This window comes from Malurus melanocephalus, unplaced genomic scaffold, assembly GCF_030028575.1.
Source record: "Malurus melanocephalus ecotype Western Australia unplaced genomic scaffold, MMel_1.1 scaffold_278, whole genome shotgun sequence".
Taxonomy (NCBI): domain Eukaryota; kingdom Metazoa; phylum Chordata; class Aves; order Passeriformes; family Maluridae; genus Malurus; species Malurus melanocephalus.
The window spans coordinates 990,453-1,008,148 of record NW_026623510.1 but is presented as its reverse complement, the minus strand read 5'-3'; the positions used below and the strand labels follow the sequence as shown (position 1 = coordinate 1,008,148).

Sequence of the window (17,696 nt, the reverse complement as noted above, 5' to 3'; positions counted from 1 at the left end):
GCTTTGTTAAAGGGAATTGCAAAGTGTTTGGGTATCATCAGGGCTGGGGTGTTCAAATCAACCCAGCACCCATGTGGACAGGAGGCAGCCAAAGCAAAGTGGTCAGCAGCCGACAGATTATCTGGGACAAAGCCTCAGGCTGAAGTGGTCCTGAGAAGTGAGTTTTACCTATCATCACTTTTCTTCTTTTTTTTTTTTCCCACCTTTTCCCTTTGCTGGGTGAGGATTTTATCCTTTGCAATGGCACCACTTTGTGGGATGATGCCCAAATCCTTGGGACAGTTCCTGCTGCAGAGTTCCCTGTCTCTTATATCAGCCCTTTCCTGGCTGTGAAAAGGAGGTACCAGAGCACTCTGCACAGGAGTCATGAGCACAGCTTGTTCTGCACTGCATGGGTGTGGGAGCTGGGGTGAGGCTGCTGCTGCCCATTCGGGATGCATTACCAACAGGATTTCAAAAACACTGCTGCTGGTGCAGAATCACCCAGGCTGGTCCATCTCCAAAGCCCTGGGGGCCTTGCAGGGTGTTAAGGTGGCACATCCCAAACCAGGTACTGCCCAAAGCTGATCCATCCCACAGCCTGCCAGGGTCTAAGTGGGAGAGACATCCCTGTAGGAAGGAGTCACTCCAGCTCCTGGGTACCCATAGAGGGCAGCAGGCACCCCTATGAAAGCATTAGAAAGATGCCAGGATCAGAGCCAAAATGAACACCTCGGGCAACACCTTTTTTGCCTGTACTGCCACAAAATGAAGTATTGGGAGATGTCCCAGAGACAGCTACAGTTGTGCCCAGCAAGCTCCCAGAGCCCTCCTCACCTGATAGTCAAGGTCAAAGGTGTCTCAGGAGCTCCAGTCACACGGAAGCAGAATTTTTCCTTGAACTCCCCCAGGACAGTGGGAAGGAAGGTGATCCGAATAGCCTGGAGCTTTTCTGGTGCCACGATGCCCTTCTGGGGCAGGAAGGTGAAGCAGGAGCCCATGGCTGTGGTTGGAGGGATGAGGCTGAAGGGAGCCTCAATAGGTCCCTTGTTTATCAGGACTGCCTACAGCAGCAGGAAAGCAAAATGGAAACACATGAGGAATCTTCCTTTCTTTCAGAAGTCCGAGTTTCTTTCAAATTAAACAATTAACACCTGTAAAAGGGAGAAGATGCCCTGTGCTGCTGCATGGCAGGAGCCAAAAAACCCAACTTTGAAAGACAATTTTGTATGCCTTTGGGTTTTTCATGCAAAGCAGTGATAACTTCACATAGAACAGTCACTCTGGGGTCTTCCCACTGGCACAGACAGTCCACTTTGACCTGCAGCACAGAGGAGCTGCTCATCATCCCCAAGTTCATTCACACCCAGCCTTAAGAACARCACTGGGCATTGCAGCATTACCAGTGAAATCACCACAGAGCCGCTGCTGCTGCTCCAGGTGTACCCAACCATGGCAGGACATGTTCAGCTTCCATTGCAGTCAACCCATTTACTGCATGTAGAAGACACCGGAAGGAAAGATGTAGAAAATTCCTTTGCTTCCTTCTCAGAAACCCTTTGCTCTTTCTAGAGGCAGAGATGTACCAAGGCTGAAGTGTGGTGAGGGACTGGTCAGCAATAGCAAGCACTGCAAGCTCTTTGAGAGGGCCAGGGCTGAGCCAGGAGGATGAATGGCTTTCCTCTGACTCCCAGGAATAGGCAGGATTATTTCAGTTTTTTAGTTCAGTTTTGACTGAAAATGGTTTGCAATGGACTCAAGCTCATATGCAGCCAGTTTGTTCCAGCTGCTTTTGGACAGCCTGAGCACAAAGGTGATTTGTGTCTGGGGATGGAACAAAAGCCTCTGAACATGAAGCTTTTTGACCCAGTGTTGCTCTCATGTGCCAACGGGTTGTTTTCCAGGAAGCCTTACAACTGATCTCCAAGGGAGGCTGCTGAAAAGAAGGGATTGGGGTTTCATGAATAACAGACATTTCCAACCCCATCAAAGAGATCCAGATTCCAAGAAACCCCTCAAATTTGACTTGCATCACAATTGCACAAGTTGCCAGGAATTCCACAGGTCCACAAGGCTCACTGCTGCTCCCGGGAGCCACAAAGATCCATGCCAAACCTGCTGCTCACCTCATATCTGTTGACTGCTTTGATAAAAACCTCCCCGATGTTCAGTTCCTCAAAGTTGAAGCGGAGTTGGGGTCCAAGGCCTTCCCCTGTGAGGAACAGGGGCAGCCTGGTCTCACGTCCTGGGGAGAGATTTCTATTTCAGTACGGTAATTCCTTCTGCTATCCTGCATTTTCCAGGCTGCCTTAGTGCTAGTCCCTGACTCTGAGCTGCATGAGACCAGCTCCCAATGTTCCAGGAGAAGATACAGAGCCTTCTCTTCCCTCAGGAGATACGATACGTCCACAGAGACCATCCTTTCTTCTGCCTCTATGTTGATACTGGAACTTTAGGAAATGCCAGAAATTTGGTTCTACCTCCTTCTGGGTGCACCTCAAAGAGTGTTTTTACCAAAGGAGGAGGAACAGACTAAATACATGCAGCATTCAGAACGGCTGAGAGGGGAAAAAGCTAAATAGAGGAGATCCTCTGGAAGCTGTAGGGACAGTGGGGATGTGCTGGCACTGCCCTGCTGACCACAGACCCTTCCCAACAATTACACAGGAGCCCAGTGACCTGGGAGAGCATTTGCACCTCACTTTCACTGGGGTGAGAGGCAGGAAGCAGCTGTACCTGAGATGTCACAGTAAACSGTCTGTTGATAGACTCGGGCTTCTCGAGGCTTAAAGAACACATTGATTTCAGCCGAACAATTCGGCCTGACCTCTCCCTCCTAAAGCAGAAGGAGACAGCAAAACATTTATCTTCAAAGATCACATTTCTTGTTTTCAACCACAGCCCTGTAAGCCTTTATTTAGTGCATCAGTGACAAGCAAGGAGTGAGCAACACTTATCAACAACACTGATAACAGAGTTTGGAAGCTTTAGTCAGGCTCCCATCCCTGCCAGGGCCCCGCAGAAATTATTTTTTCAACCAGCTCTTCGGCCTCACCAGAATCCCAATCATTTCTCTCTCGGCACACAGAGCCAGCTGAGCAGGGATCTGTCAAGTGACCTCATTCAGGGAGGAACAGGAGGAGAAACAGAAAGGGAGGTGCTCAGCTATCACTTACCTTCGGCTCAAGCAAGAAAATGTCACTGTTGAACAGCATGGGGTCCTCTCTCACCTTTGCCCTCTCTCTCCGCAGGGTGCGGGAGAGCAGAGCAAAGCGTTCTCTGCAAGTGGTGTCCACTCTGCTCCCCTTCAGAAAACCATACAACTTGTCCTTTTCCTGCCGACTCAGCTTGTGGTAGTACCTGCAGCCACAGGAGAGACAAACCCAGCAGGTTGTTCAATAAGCCACACATTTGCAGAGAGAAGTGGAAGTGCAGCAAAGCACTTGTGGAGGAGCAGCAGCAGCTCCTCAGCAAGGGGCTGAGCCCGAGCCACAGGGTCCCAAACAGATCAGAGGATCACTTGTTTTTCACTGGTAGTTTTACTCCATACATACAAACTTAGGAGAGGTTTTGAAAGCCAGCAGCCCTCAAGAGAACCTCCTGGCTCAAAGCCACTGCCACAAYTGAGGGAGAATCCATCATSCACCTCAACTGGCTGCTCCTGACACAGAACTGCTTGGGGGAGGCAGACAGATGGGACGGTTTACTTACYCTAAGCTATTCAAAAGTACCAATATCTCCTGAAGACACATTTTAGTTTTACCCTTGGGCAACGTATCTCACTGAAATGGATCTTTCAAACCYACCTCAGCTTCAGCTGTTCTTCCTCTTTCTCACTATCAAAAGCCTTCCACTGGAAGTGRGCTGTGAAATCACTCTGGTTGTGGATGAGCACGGTTGTGCAGCTTGTCAGTGTGATGTGCGTCTTCTTAACTGTCAGAGAGTTCGTGTCCAGACTGATGTGGGCATCCACAGCTATTCCAAGAAGGTTTGTGTGGACGTCTTCACCTGGAACAAAGCRAAGGAAGTCTCTGCTCAGCTCACTGGCTGATAGAAACACAAGGGACAGAGCAAACCACAGGTAACAGAAGAAAGTGACAGCTTTTAGCTCAATGAGCAGTTCCATGGATCAGAACATTTACCACAGTCTGAGAGCTGCACATGCACAGCATGAGCATGTTCTGGACAGCTGCCAGCATTTCACCCTCTAGAACAGAGCCCTGCCAAAGGCTCCCCTGTTTCCAGAGCTTTCAAACCTTCAGTATTCCCAATCATGTACTCCTAGGAATCATCTGGGCTCAAATCTCAGTATCAAACCCACCCCTCAGGTTGCAGGTGAGTGTTGTCCAGGCAAGATGCAAACAACAAATATCAGACATCTCTAGAAATGGCATTTATATGGAGCTCTATGATGATCAAGATGACAAACCACTACAAAATGAAGACCATGAAAACTATCATCATCTCCCTCTTTAAACCCATGGCCACATCAATCTTTCTGCTTAGAAAGGGCTCTGCTTCAAAGGATGCAGAGTGCCCTGTGCAGTGGCCAGCACTCACCTGTGTCGTAGTGCACTACCAAGGATGTGGAATATTCACCGATCTGCAGTGGCAGAAATTCCACTGTCACCTGCATGAAGTCGCCGACCTCCAGAGTTCCCATGGCCGGAACGACAGAGAAAGGGCTGCAAAACAGAGATATCAGGACTTTTAGGGGAGATTTGGGGATGTTTGCCCTTTGCAGTCCATTTCACTCCAGCTCACTTGTGCAAGCAAGGAGAAAACCAACCACAGTCAGCAGAAGACAAATCAAACACACAGGATCAGGAACAGCTACTGACCCTTGTGTGAGGAGATCCAGCCCTCACAAGATCCTGTGGGATAAAATTACCTCATATCCCCCATACTCTGTATCCATCTATCTGCAATGAGGCTCAAGGGTCATTTACATCCTGCCTACTTTCATCAGCCCCATACTGACAGAGCTGAGCAAAAGTTATGGCCATGAGGATACCAAGAACCAAATACTCTTCATATCCTTTAGAAACATAGCTGACAAGTGAACAAAGCTGGCAATTCTGTGACCAAGGCTCTCACAGCACCATTTCAGCTCTTCTCCTGCATTTGTATTTGTAGTAAATGCCATGTGCAAGGAGGCTGCAGACTACTTAAAATCTTGTGGTGTAGTTATCTTCTATTGCCAAATGTTCTTTTGCCCACTGGTGCCTTAATGGCCATTATTAAACACTTTGATTTTGGGAGACAGGAAGACAGAAAAATTACTGCTAATTGAATTGCCTCATCTGTCCACTAACATCTATTGCAGGAAGAAAACCAAATATCATCTAATCTTAACACATACTACTTTTTAGTGATGTTGTAACAGCTGAAGTCAGTGTTAACTATTCCAACAAACCCAGTCTGTTAGGTTAAAGTGGCCATTACTCCATCTCTGTGCTGAAAGATTCTGTACAGAATCAGCAGCTCACAAGTTCCATCTTTCCCTCTGTCACTGCACCCAGACTATTTCATCTATTTTTCAATATTTAATTCCTGAAGTTCARAAACTCTTTAAATCCCTATCAAGAAGGATTTGACATACTTTGTAGCACTCAACAGAACAGCTGGCAAGTACATTGCAAAAAGAGGCCAGAATTTATTGGGTATTTATTTTGATAGGGACAAAACAAGGTCTGGAATTCCCAGAGAAAAGCTGGGCAGGGATTTACAAGTTCCTGCCTAAATATTTGCACAGTGAAAGGCAGCAGCCTGTTTGAACAGCATCTGAGGAGCCTGCTTAAATAGCTCTGCAAGGCTTTGGTGGAAGCTCCTCTCAGGCCTTCATGTTTCACAGCAGAAAAGTCAAGTTGCCTTTTGACCTCTTTTCCCAGGGAAGAGATCAAAGCCACTCAGCTGCCCCAGGTTAGACAGTAGGTCTGTGCTGCATTCTTGACCTCAGCTCCTACACCAAGTCCTCTGGGATTGAGTAACCCTCAACTCACCACCAGTCAGCTGAACTGGTTTCCTTGTCAAAAATGCATTACCCTGTCCAGCTCAGCCAACTGGAGAAACAGTGATTGTCTTCTGAGACCAACAGGAACAGCACAGGCTGTCCACAACACAGCTCACGTTGGGCATCTCATGAGAGGACCACTGGAAAGCCACGTGCCTGTGGCCTCCCACAGAATGGGTCTGTTTGGCTGACACTGGTGAGTAACCATTMCAGAGGTGCTTGTGCTCWGGAGGGTGCAAACCTRMTACCAACATSTTCCAGCACTCTYCAGGAAATCTGGGACAGASAAAGCTCAAAGGTCGCTTCCTGCTTAAAACACAAGAAGCAACAACAACCCCCACASGTCCTGCCCATTTCCAGCCAGGGCTGCAGGGCAGCAGCTCCGATGCTCTGGTTCCTTTTGTTGCTCTTTCCCATCTCTGTCATCACCCAAAGGTGTTTTGCACGAGGAAAGCTGAGCTGYCTCACCTCYGGGTGCKGATGCTGTAACAAACTGCCCGGTTACCGCGGTTGTGAACCAGCAGAACCTTCTSRGTGCTGTGCTTGACTGGACAGACTGAGAAGTCCACCTGGTCAGGGAAGTCCAGGAAGGCTCGGGCACCAATGGCCCGAATTGGCACAATGATCTCTTCCCTTTCAGTGAYGCAGAGGAGCTGGTGGAAATAATCCTGMAGGAAAAGAAACKGTCTCAGCACAGGACATTTATCCCCATCTTCAGCATGGGCAAAAAGTATCTCCCAGTTCTAGATCCAATGCAACTCCACTGAAACCAGCAAAGCATCTTAAAACCCAGGCCAGATGCCCTGAATCCAGCCTTGCAGGTTCACTTCCCACACAAGACACCAATCTCTTGGGACCTGAAGACTCACCTTGTTCTGCCCAGGGGTGAAGAGGACRCGTACGGTAACAGACAGGCCTGGTGGCACCTTACGGTACGCACCACTGGGGCCCACCAGCTGGAAATAAGGTGAGCTCTCCATGGTGATCCTCACCAGCTGAGGAACCTGCAGGAAAGACACGGAATGATGGTTTTCCCACTTATGGAAATGGGTGGACATGATCTGGTGCCATCCTTCTTTAACCACCTTTCTCTGCTCTCCTCTTCAGCACAGYGTTRAACCTCCCTGTCCCAGCACTTACCAGGTCCCTGTTCCTCAGAACCAGTGGCACTTCATAGACCTCGCCAGGGATGTAGCTCTGAAACACCAGCTCTGGTGGGRAAGGCTGAAGTGAGCTCTGAACTGCTGAGAACTGGAGAGGCAAGAGAGAGCAGAGAGAGGTTCAGCTGCTGGGAGGAAGATTCACAAATGAGAATCCTGCACTGATCCCCAGTGAAGTACGGACTCCGGGTGAGAACATCTGCCCAGCCCACACTRCAGGGACAGTGRCTCTCCCACCTCTGCCCTGGGYTGATCAAAARCTKCTGGACYRCACCGAGCAGGCTCAAGCCAAGCTGCTCTTTGCTCAAATATCACATCAAATAGCAAGRGCAGGGAAAGGCTACCTTGTCATGGGAGGTCTCACTCTTTTCTTGAGGTTGGACAATCTTGGGTAGAGTCAGTTTCTTAGTTCTGGCCATCCTCTGCTCGGTGGTGAGAGACATCTCCTTCTGGAAGGCAGAGGGAGTCAGCTGAAAGGCAAAAAAACCCAGCAAAAGCCTCAGAAATGCACTTGTTCATAGAGGCTTTTCTTGTTCACTTGCTACTGACGAATAATTTGTGATCACAGCCACTAGAACAGTTCTGGAAGCCCTGGAAGTTACCTGCTGAAATATTTAACATCASTAAATTAATGATATAGAGCAGAATGCACATGCTCTAACCACGTGGCCCTGTCCCATTAGCTTCTCCATGATTCGATGTGACATGTTTGGGGATTTCTGCTCTTTGGGCATTTGTTTCCAATTTAGTTTTACTAGATTGAGCTGGTGACCTTTGCAGAGAGTGGGGAGGAGTTATCAGAACTCCCCTAATTCCACCCTTGCACAGCACTCACATCCCACTGTTGGGTGAGTCCAGGAGGGAGGCAGGAAAGCAGCGCTGTGCCAAGACTGAAGCACACAGGAATGGGTCCAAGTTTCAGTGCTCTCTTTTTAATTAGCTCTTGTTTTCTCTGTCTGGTCTCACAGACCCCTCCACAGAGCACAGAGAGATGTCCTTGACAGAGCCCCAGCACCAGGGCATCTCCAGTCAAGTGAGCTGCAGTCAGCAAAGGGACGTTTGTGGATGGGAAGGAGCCCTCAAAAGTGACTCCACTGCTGGATCTGTGCTCCACAAGGAGGGTGAGATGGACCAGCTGCTTTGGAACCCGGCACCAGCCATGTCTCCTGAGGCTTGGGGCAGAGTTTGGGCTGCCCTCCACATCCCAGCTGGCCAAGGGCAGGTTGGTCAGAGCAGCACAGSTGAGTGTCCAGCCTGACAGAAGGAATTAYTGCCACACAAAGGGGTCAGAAAGAAGCACACACTCAMGGCTTCAGCTTTACATCAGTTTAACTTGGCTCCAGTGGCACAGCCAGGCAACACAATGGACTGTCCCTGAAGCAACACAGGGAGTTCCCTACTGGACCAGGACAGCCCCCAACAACAGGATATGGAACAAAGTGGTGGGGAGGGGGTCTGCAGCTCCACAGTGCTGCTGGAAAACAGGAAGGGCAGGGAGAGGAGGGACACAAGGAGAGTTTGAGCCTTAACACACCTCATGCMCAGCCACAGAGGTACTTACAGTTACAGGCTTCTCTGCCTCTCTGAGCAGCTTTGGAGTACGAGGTTCCACCATTCTGCTCTGGAATCCAGAAGCCTTTCTGGAGTGTGTCTTGAATGGATGAGTCGTGCCAGAGGCCATGTCTTGACTCACCTGGAAGGAGCAACAGTGGAGCTCTGAAAATCCAGAATCCCATTCATGGCAGAAGATACATTGGTGTCTCCAGGCTGTGGAATCCCTCAGAAGGGAAAAGCATCAGGCCACCCCATCCTGATTCATCATTAGACTATATTTAAGTGGCACAGTTAAGATTCAGAGAAGCAAAACCTCAGAACAAACAGMCCCTGAGACAAAACAGCCTTTTGCTGTGGGTGCAGTCCCACAAGCCACAAAGCCTTGTCAGAGCACAGTGACACTCTCATCTCCCACCTTTTCCATTACTTTTGGAACCCCATTTTCTGAAATCATTAACCAAATCTCCATTAATAACCAAACTGTTGTTTGTTATGCTTTACAAGTTGGTTTTTTTTTGTTGGGAACAAAAGGAAATTGATTGTCACTTGGCTGCTCACCTGGCTAAACAACCTCAGCTCCTTCCGATGCTCCTCACAAGACTTGTGAGGAGGCTGAAGAYAGTCAATTCCCTAATTACCTTAGGATAGGTAATTTCCACTTTGAAGATTCACGTAACAAAGTCTAACTGCCTGAAGTTGCACTTCAAGTCACCACAGGCTGCTTGCAGGCTGGAGACAACCTGCAAGGTCAGAATCCAGCCCAGGAATGCAGGTGTGACTGTGCTAGCATTGATGCAACAATCAGCCATTGTTGCCATGCTGACAGTTCTATAGAGACTGATGGAACTGAGGGACAATGGACAGAACCCACAAAGGGGCAGAACTGAGTCTATGTGAAGATGGAGCCTGGACAGTGAGTGGGCAGAGCCAGAGAGGAGCGAGCTCAGAGCGTGACACTGGCCAAAGCACACTCGTGTCTTGCTCCTGAGCTCCTGCTCTGCTATGGGATGTGTGAGGGAGTCAGTGCTGGTGCTAGAATACTATAGCCTTCCCAGTGTGCACCTGCTAATTTATTATACTAAAAAGAAATAGCCAGTGGTGTCCCTCTGAGGGGATGGGAGAAGACGACCCTTCACTACACAGGCCAGTTGCAGAGAAGTCTGGGTTGGGTTTCTCTACAGAGAACAAATCCTCTCAGCACCCCTCAGCAGATCCTGGTGCTTGTCCACAGTTTATTTAATGCTAGTTTTACATGAAATGTGGTCACTCTGGAGAAGTGAGGACTGCCAGGGGATTGAGGAGGGGCTCGGACATCAGTTTTTGCACACAGTCTTGGTCACACATGCCACCTCAAGCTGCTGCCACTGGAACCCTTCAGCCCCTGCTGAGTCCCAAARGGTGACCGAGACTACTGGTCATGAGCTTCCCAGGGGCTTGGTTCAACTCTTTCCCAGAAATGGCTTTTCCTTGAAATACTTTAGCTGGAAATCRGAGACAGATCTGTATGGAGCCTGCCTGCAACTTCCTGCCCTACCAGCCCATGAATATAGATCAGAGGAGTTCTCTTGTAAAATGAGCTGCTTACTACAAAATCAAGGTGGGAGAGCAGCCAGATGAGAGTGAATGAGGCAGGGGTGATGGAAAGGGGGAAAAAAAAAAAAACCACCCACATTCAGAGTGAAATAAACAGCCAGCAGAGAAAGCTATTTTTTGAACTTTTCAGTCAGCCCATTGTCTTGCAGTGAAAGTCCCCTCAGAGCTGGGATGTTTATCGGTGTCCACAGGCTGCGTCTCAGCCAGCAGGAAATGACACAACAGCACTGAAATCATCTACACRTGTCCACTCCAGCTGCGGGTCCAGCTCCTTGGGATCTGCAGGAGCCTGGTACCTCACAGGTTGGGCTTGTTCCAGAGGTCCCTCTCCTGCCCTGCCAATCTCTGGAATTGTCCAGGATCCAGAGGGAGGTCAGCGTTTGGGAGCCCTGTTCAGCCACGCTGGCTCCTAGTGACCAGCATCCTGCTCAGGGGTCTCCTCATGCCTGAGGAGAAAACACTTCAGCAGGACACAGGGCTCTGCTTATTACCTCCGGGACGGAAGCAGCAGATTTTAGCCGGGATGCGGCAGCCCAGGGAGCAATGCCTGCCGCACGAGGGCATTGTCYGCTGCAGCCAGAGGCTCTGGCAGCTCGGGAATCTCCGCGGGGCAGAGCGCGGTGTGAGCTCCTCGGGCCAGCGGGACCCTTTCAAGAACAACAAAGGAGAAAGGATGTGTGTCCCGTGCTCATAGCTGTCACCTCAGGGCTGGGGGCCGGTGCTTGGCCCTGCCAGAGGGCCGGGCGTGGGTGGGTTTGTTCCTTATCAGCCATCCGGTGAGCGCCCAGGGGAAGCGGCGCATCCTTTGGCGCTGGGGGTCTTTCCTCTCGGCGGATGCCGGCCAGGGGTGACCGGGGGGCTCACGGGGGGCACCGCTGCCCTGCATCACTCCCAGAGAGAGCCTTTGCTCTAGCACTTACCCCATCCCTTCTGTCACAGCCCATACAGGTCCTGAGTCCTGCTCCCTGCAGTTGGCTTGGTCCCTAAATTTCACCCCACTGGCGTGGAGCGGGTGAGCCTGCTGTTCTCTGGAGGCATGGGATGGGGTTGGATAGGGAGGATGCCCACAGCGACAGCTCTGAGCTGTGGTCCAGGCCAGTGAGAAGGGACATGGACACATCTGCACTTGGTGCAGATAGTTCATTTGGTTTTGGCACACACGAATGAACTGGACTGGTTTTGCTCACAGCCCTAGTTCGACATCAGCGTTATCCTGGGGGGGGAATTGTTTCCCAAAGACCAACTTGAATCCCAGACATACCTCATCTCTGCTTCCTTGCATTCCTCCTGCTGCCTCCTTGGGTTGATATGAGGAATAGTAGCCTGGGGCAGGCATCTCTCTCACCCTTAGCCACAGCACCCTCTTTTTCAACTATCCCCAGCCAACACCAAARTGCTAATGGCTGGCACCTGCTACTCTTTTATGAGACAAGAGAGCTGCATTGACCCTAAAAATACACCCACAGCCACGACAGCAGGTCAGGAGCCCAAGAATCTCAATGCATCAGGCAGTGAGACAGGCATGCYGCTGTCATGGTTCCAGAAAGAAAGCTTGGCTAAGGCAAAAGCGTGCTGCCCTGGAAACAGGCTGACTCTGTTCGTCTAAATGCACTGCTGAGGCAGCAGCTCCCCAGTGGGGTGGCAGCTGAAACCCACAGGAGTGTGAAGGCCCTGGGCAGAGGCAGAGGGAAAGGATACACCCTGTCCTTACAACATGAGGTACAAAAATATCTGGGGTAGGAGAGGGAAGGGGTCCAGTGACTCCCTGGTCTCTCAGCTGAGCCAGCAAGGCTTGAAAAGGGTTAAGCACCTGAGAGGGAATTGCTTGCCTGGGCTTGTTGTCCTGCCCAGCCCATGTGTGTGTATTTATTGTGCTGAGCCACAGAAAGGTCTGTTGGGTGTTGGGCTCCTGGGGCTGTTTGCTACTCCCTGTGGGTATCCCTGGGTATTCATTCAGTGCATGTCCGTGGCCGTGGCCGAGGCTCGGCAGGGAGAGCCACCAGAATGAGTGGGGTGACAGGTCCAGTCTGGAAGGCTGTGATGTCCCATTCTATAGGAAACTTGCTGGGATAAAAGGGCTCCACTCAGCCTGGAGGGTGCCAGTGCCCCAGCACAGCCACATTGATCAGGCCACAGCACTGCATGTGGCACCCCCTTGTTTTTTGGGGCTGGCCCACCAAAGCCTCATGGATACACAGATGGGGATCTGCCCCATGGCACCACTGGGGAGAGGTTTGGGGATCTCTCCTTCACCCACAACCATGGTTCAATAACCTCATGTCAGTCAGTTCCTTTTTGGGAAGGCTCACAGACTTGTCATGCCAGAGGAGATGGGAAGAGSTGAGCCTTCCTGAGAGCAGAGCTGTTTCTGGTAAGCTCCTTTCTTCGAGACTGTCAGTGTGCGGACACAGTGGATGGAGAAGTGGAAGAGGGGATGTGGAGAGGTGTTGATTGTGCTGGCCCACGCATGCCATGGGATGGGGACCAGGGGCTGGCTCTGTGGCAGAAGGGAACTCACTGCACCCCAGGCAAAGGGCTGGGGCCAGGACCTGGCTGTTTCTGTCAGGRAGACCCTTCCAGGACAGGAGGGTTCTTGGCACAGGCACTTGCTGCTCCTGCTGGCACGGGAGGGAGGGATGGGGGAGGTAAGTGGGGCTGCTGCAAACAGGCACATGCCTTACCCTCTCCCACAGCCGGGACAGCAGGCACTAGTCTGGCCTCAGGCTCTGGCACAGGTGAATAGCACAGCCATGGCACTTTGCTGCTCCCCATCTTCTGTCCAATTCACAGAGGCTSTGGAAGGACCCTTTTCCAAGATGCAAAGGAGGAGAGAGCCCCCTTTATCATCCTAGGACAAAGCACCTGGCACAGCCACCCCTGTGCCAAGGGAGAGCCTGGCAGCAGCTCTGGCAGCAGCTATGGTCTCCTGTGGAATGTGGAGGTTTCTGGCTTGCCCTCCTGACCAGCCCTGCTGCCACTCTCACCTCTCCTCCCTGCAGGACARTGGTAAGAGACTGCCCTTCCATGGAATCACAGAACAGTTTGGGTGGGAACAGATTTTTAAATGCCATCTAGTCCAACACCCCTGACCCCTGCCATGAGCAGGGACACCTTCCATTAGACCACATTGCTCAGAGCCCCATCCAGCCTGGCCTTGAACAATTCCAGGGATAGGCGAGCCACAGCTTCTCTGGATAATCTATGACAGGGCCTTGCCACCCTTATAGAAAAGAATTTATTCCAGATATCCAGTCTAACCCTGCTCTCTRTTTGAAGACATCCCGCCTTGTCCTGTCATTCCATGCCCTTGTCCAAAGTCCCTCTCCAGCTCTTTTATAGCTCTGTTAGTACTGGAAGGGGCTCTAAGGTCTCCCTTGAACCTTCTCTTCTCCAAYTGAACAGTCCCAGCTCTCTCAGYCTGTYGCCATARCAGAGGTGCTCCAGCTCACGGARCACCTTGRTAGTGTCTGGACATGCTCCACAGCTCCACAATTTCCCTGAGGCCCCTGATCTGTGGGGACAGATCCTTTGTCTCTCCTCCATCGTGCCAGCTGCGTGGAACCATTGCCTTCAGGGCCTGCAGCTATGCAGAAGGATTGCCACATCAGGGTGTTTCGCCAGCTCTGCAGCAACTTGGGCAGGAGCCAAGGGCTTGTTGGGTTCTGGGAAGCCCTCTCTGGTASAGTCCCTTCATGCTCCTTCCCCTCAGCTGAAAAGCTGCTCAGGTTCACCGCTGCCACGCAGGCACCTTTCCCAAGAGCCTTCCCCATCCCCTCCCCTAGGGAAGGCTTGGTCCCAGTCGCTGCATTGCTCTGTGGGGAGCCAAGTGACCCTTCTCTGTTTAGAAAGAGAATAACTGTGCTGTGCACTGAACAGCTCTGTGTTTGTTTCTTTGCACACAGTATTTTCAAACAACTTCAGTCTTGTTCATTGCAGCACAGGACAGCCCTTGGCAGCCTCCACAGGACTGGCGCAGGATGAGTTTTCCTCAGTCCTGGCTGCTCCAGCTGCCAAGGAAAGGCGCCAATTCCCACCGTAGGTGTGCACCTTTCCCTGCAATGTCCCACTGGGATCAGCCAACAGTTTGCAGCTCAGGTGTGATGCTTCCAGGGAAAGAGCTGGATCCTGCAGCCTGGCTGCCTYGGGATGCTGACTGGTAGGTGTGGGAAATACAGAGTATCAGCATTTGCACTTTGTGCCGGTGCCCAAATTGGTTCTCATTTATAGAGAAGGAGGAAGACATTGTGTTCAGAGAAGTGAAAGCCAGTGTGATGTTCTCTATTACTTTTGAAAACATTTTCTATGGAAAGCAGTTTCCTTAAAACACAAACCCCAGTCTGGCTGACACTTCCAAAATTGGACTTGTTCCGTCTCCTGTGGAGACACTGGCTGCAGACAGGTCCAGACATCTGCTCCTCATTTCCTGTTTTATCCTTAAATGTGAGAAAATACGAAATCATGCAGTGCCAAGCAAACTCTCTTGATCCCCTGCTATTTAATTGTCTCCCTTATTCCAGTAATGGCTCAAGATCTCTACATGAAGCACAGAGGCTTCTCCAAAGGGCATCTCTGAAATGAGAGACCACATTTGGCTCTAAGAAGTCTTTTCCCAAGTTTGGCACTGCTGTCCTTGGCCAGGAGACGGGAGGTTGGTGGGTTGGTTTGTGTCAGAGCACTGGCTGAGCTGCCAGCCCTACTGAGGTAGGTTCRTGTGAGGATGAGCTGCCATGAGGCAGCTGGAAGCTGTGTCAGAGGAAAGASAATCCCATTGTATGTCCAGAGCTGGAGTCACATGTCAGCATCTCTCCCTTGCAGCATCAACACTGGTTTGGTGCTCCCAAAAGCTGAGTGCTCCTGCTGCACGTCCTCCTGGGATAGAGGACGATATTGTGGGCAGCTAAGGATGCTCTCAGGACCTGTTTCCAGGCCCTGCTCTAATGTCACCAGCTCCTGAGGCCTTGGGACCTCCTGAACATGCTTCCCATGAAGTGAAAATCATCARCATTCTCATTTGATCCACTCTAGCATCTTTCTTTCAGGTCAGATACAGCTCCTAGCTCTCACTGACTTTCTCTTTCTATTCTCAGTCTTCACCTTATTTYAAGGAATACAAACCTACTTAATACAGTTCTTCTTTCACAAATAACTGAAATGGCAAAAAWTTCCAGCACGGAAATTCCCTGAAGGAGGTGGGAGCTGTTCTGGGGCCATTTCCTATTTGTTTAGGACACAGCCCACGTTCTCTTTATATATTGTTTTGTGTCTAAAGCTTTGCAGGCCCAAGGTGCTTTTTGCCTTCCAGAGCAATTCCCCAGGCATTAGTCATATGAGGACTTGACTGCTGTGCACAGCTCCAGCTGGTTGTGAACAGCCCTGGCAAAGCTTTGGGTGGTGGGTGGGAAATGCTGGAGCTGCTTTGATGTCTCTCCTAGGTAAGATGGGACCTGGCACTTTGACCTGTGGTATCTGTGGTTTGGAACAATAAACCAAGTTCTTGCCTAAGGGTTGCCAATGAGAAACCAAAGGTTAGGGGTTGACATCACATCAGGCTTCTGAGTGTGCCTGGCACCTGTCACCAGCATCCCCAGCAGACTTTGTTCTCCTTTTGTCTGCAGTAAAACCAGTGATAAGATAGCAGGACATCCATCCTGATATGAAAATGTCCTTAGAGCAGAGCAGGARCTGGAGGCAGAGAGCCCAGATGCTGATGTCTACCATGACATCCTTTTGTGGGTGCTGAGGGTCACACTGGGGCAGTGCTGGAAGGCCCAGAGGTTGCAGAACCTCTGTTGGTGCCCAGTGCCCAGAGTGTGGTCCCTCTGCCCACACTCCATGGCAGGAGCACAGGTGAACGTTTGCTGATGTTTTTCCCTTGTCCATGTTTCCAAGCCTTCACTCATACTGCAGTTATAAGGAGGTGAAAAAACCAACCCTCTTCCTATCATCTACCACTTTTTTTGGTGCTTTTACACCCTCCAGAGAGCCTTTGGTGCACAGGGGAACCTCAAGAAGCCTTCTAAGGAAGAATGGGGACAGGCTGGGAGGAAATGCCCCTGGTTCCCAGTTACTGAGTTTTCCTGCTCTTTGTTTCCCTGGAGGCTGGCTGTCCCTGACTTGCAGAGTTACACACTCCATTGCTTGGATGCTGTGACTTATCTTTATGGACTGTGGTTGCTCGGCTGGGAGGTCACCTGCCTGCCTGCCCTTATCCACATCCACAATTTAATCTACACGCCCAGATCTACACTGAAAAATAACCTGCTATTCCTGGAAAGTAAAGTGAAACTAAATCCCATTGAGGCAACAAGTGCCCAGACAATTTCTACTGTAACAAAAGAAGCTAAAATCAGCTGAAGGTAAGATGAGCTCAGAGAAGCCCTGAGATCCTTCCCTGTCAGACTCACACAACGCCTATGGTTTATCACTAGTWATGTCAGGAATATCTCCTGGAATATATCAGATCCTCTCACTTTAGGTTCTTCAATGCTGCAAGACCTCAAACCAGTGCAGTAAGGGGCTGGGATTGGTGTGCTGCAGGAACAGATGTGCAATGGGATGGGAGGCTGGTATAGGAATTAGGTTGGGAATGATGGTGCCAGTTTTCTGCCAGSTGCAGCCCAGGTTTGTCACTACCCATTGGAGCTGCCTGCTCCCACTGGAGCCAGTTGCTGAGCTTCTGTGTCCTCCTTTGGTGGGAAATACAGGGCTTGGTGGTGGYTTAGGCCCTCGCTGCTGCTGGCACTTGACAGCTCGTGGTGTCCCACAGAGCCACGCTGAGGCTGCAGGCACCTCCCTGCCCTCCACACTCCTGCTGTGGAATCTCCTTGTGCAGATGCCACCTCCAAACCCAGCTGCTGAGCTCACAGGGAGCAAAGGGAGATGTACAAAAGTGGCCTGGAGGAGTTCTCTGACAAGTAAAACACCTCCAGCCCAGTCTGGAGAGGAAAAGCAGCTGCATTATGTGCTAGAGSAGTTTGTGCCTTAGAACAACAACGCCTATGGCAAGTCATGCCTTTGGCAAACAAAGCACTCCCCCTCCCACTTACCTGAATGTCAGAGCCCTTCCTCAGTTTTATCTATCCCTGGCAGCAAACCCTTTGCAGAAGAAGCAGAACCTGTTTCTTCAGGGGAGATGTGGGCATGTGTGGGCTGTGCATCACTTCCAGCAGCCCAGGTTCCTGATGGCTTTAGGCAATGCCACTTCCTGGAATAAAAGYTTCCAGTAAGGTTCTGTGGAACCTRAGAAAACACTGTTTGSGGAAGGGCCAGAAAACATCCCAACAGACTCAGCATGTTCYGCTCTGGCTGGATCAAACAGACTATTTCAAGCCTTTATTTTTATTTTATTTCCTYGAAATGGGCTTTTCCTTCTAATACAATATAAGCGAAAGCTGAAG

General features: G+C 50.6%; 1 protein-coding gene across 1 annotated transcript; it reads right to left on the bottom strand.

Annotated features, from left to right (window-relative positions):
- Positions 1-816: 816 nt before the first annotated feature.
- LOC130579528 (hydrocephalus-inducing protein homolog) lies at positions 817-7,844 on the bottom strand (the record flags this gene model as incomplete). The annotated part of the gene is made up of 11 exons (XM_057376382.1): positions 7,815-7,844; positions 7,497-7,622; positions 7,133-7,243; positions 6,862-6,996; positions 6,461-6,660; positions 4,540-4,664; positions 3,786-3,987; positions 3,156-3,339; positions 2,716-2,815; positions 2,106-2,224; positions 817-1,043 (listed from the first exon to the last, which is right to left on the bottom strand). Coding segments are annotated over exons 1-11 (1,559 nt in total), but the record flags the coding sequence as incomplete, so codon positions are not given.
- Between the last annotated feature and the right edge of the window lie 9,852 nt (positions 7,845-17,696).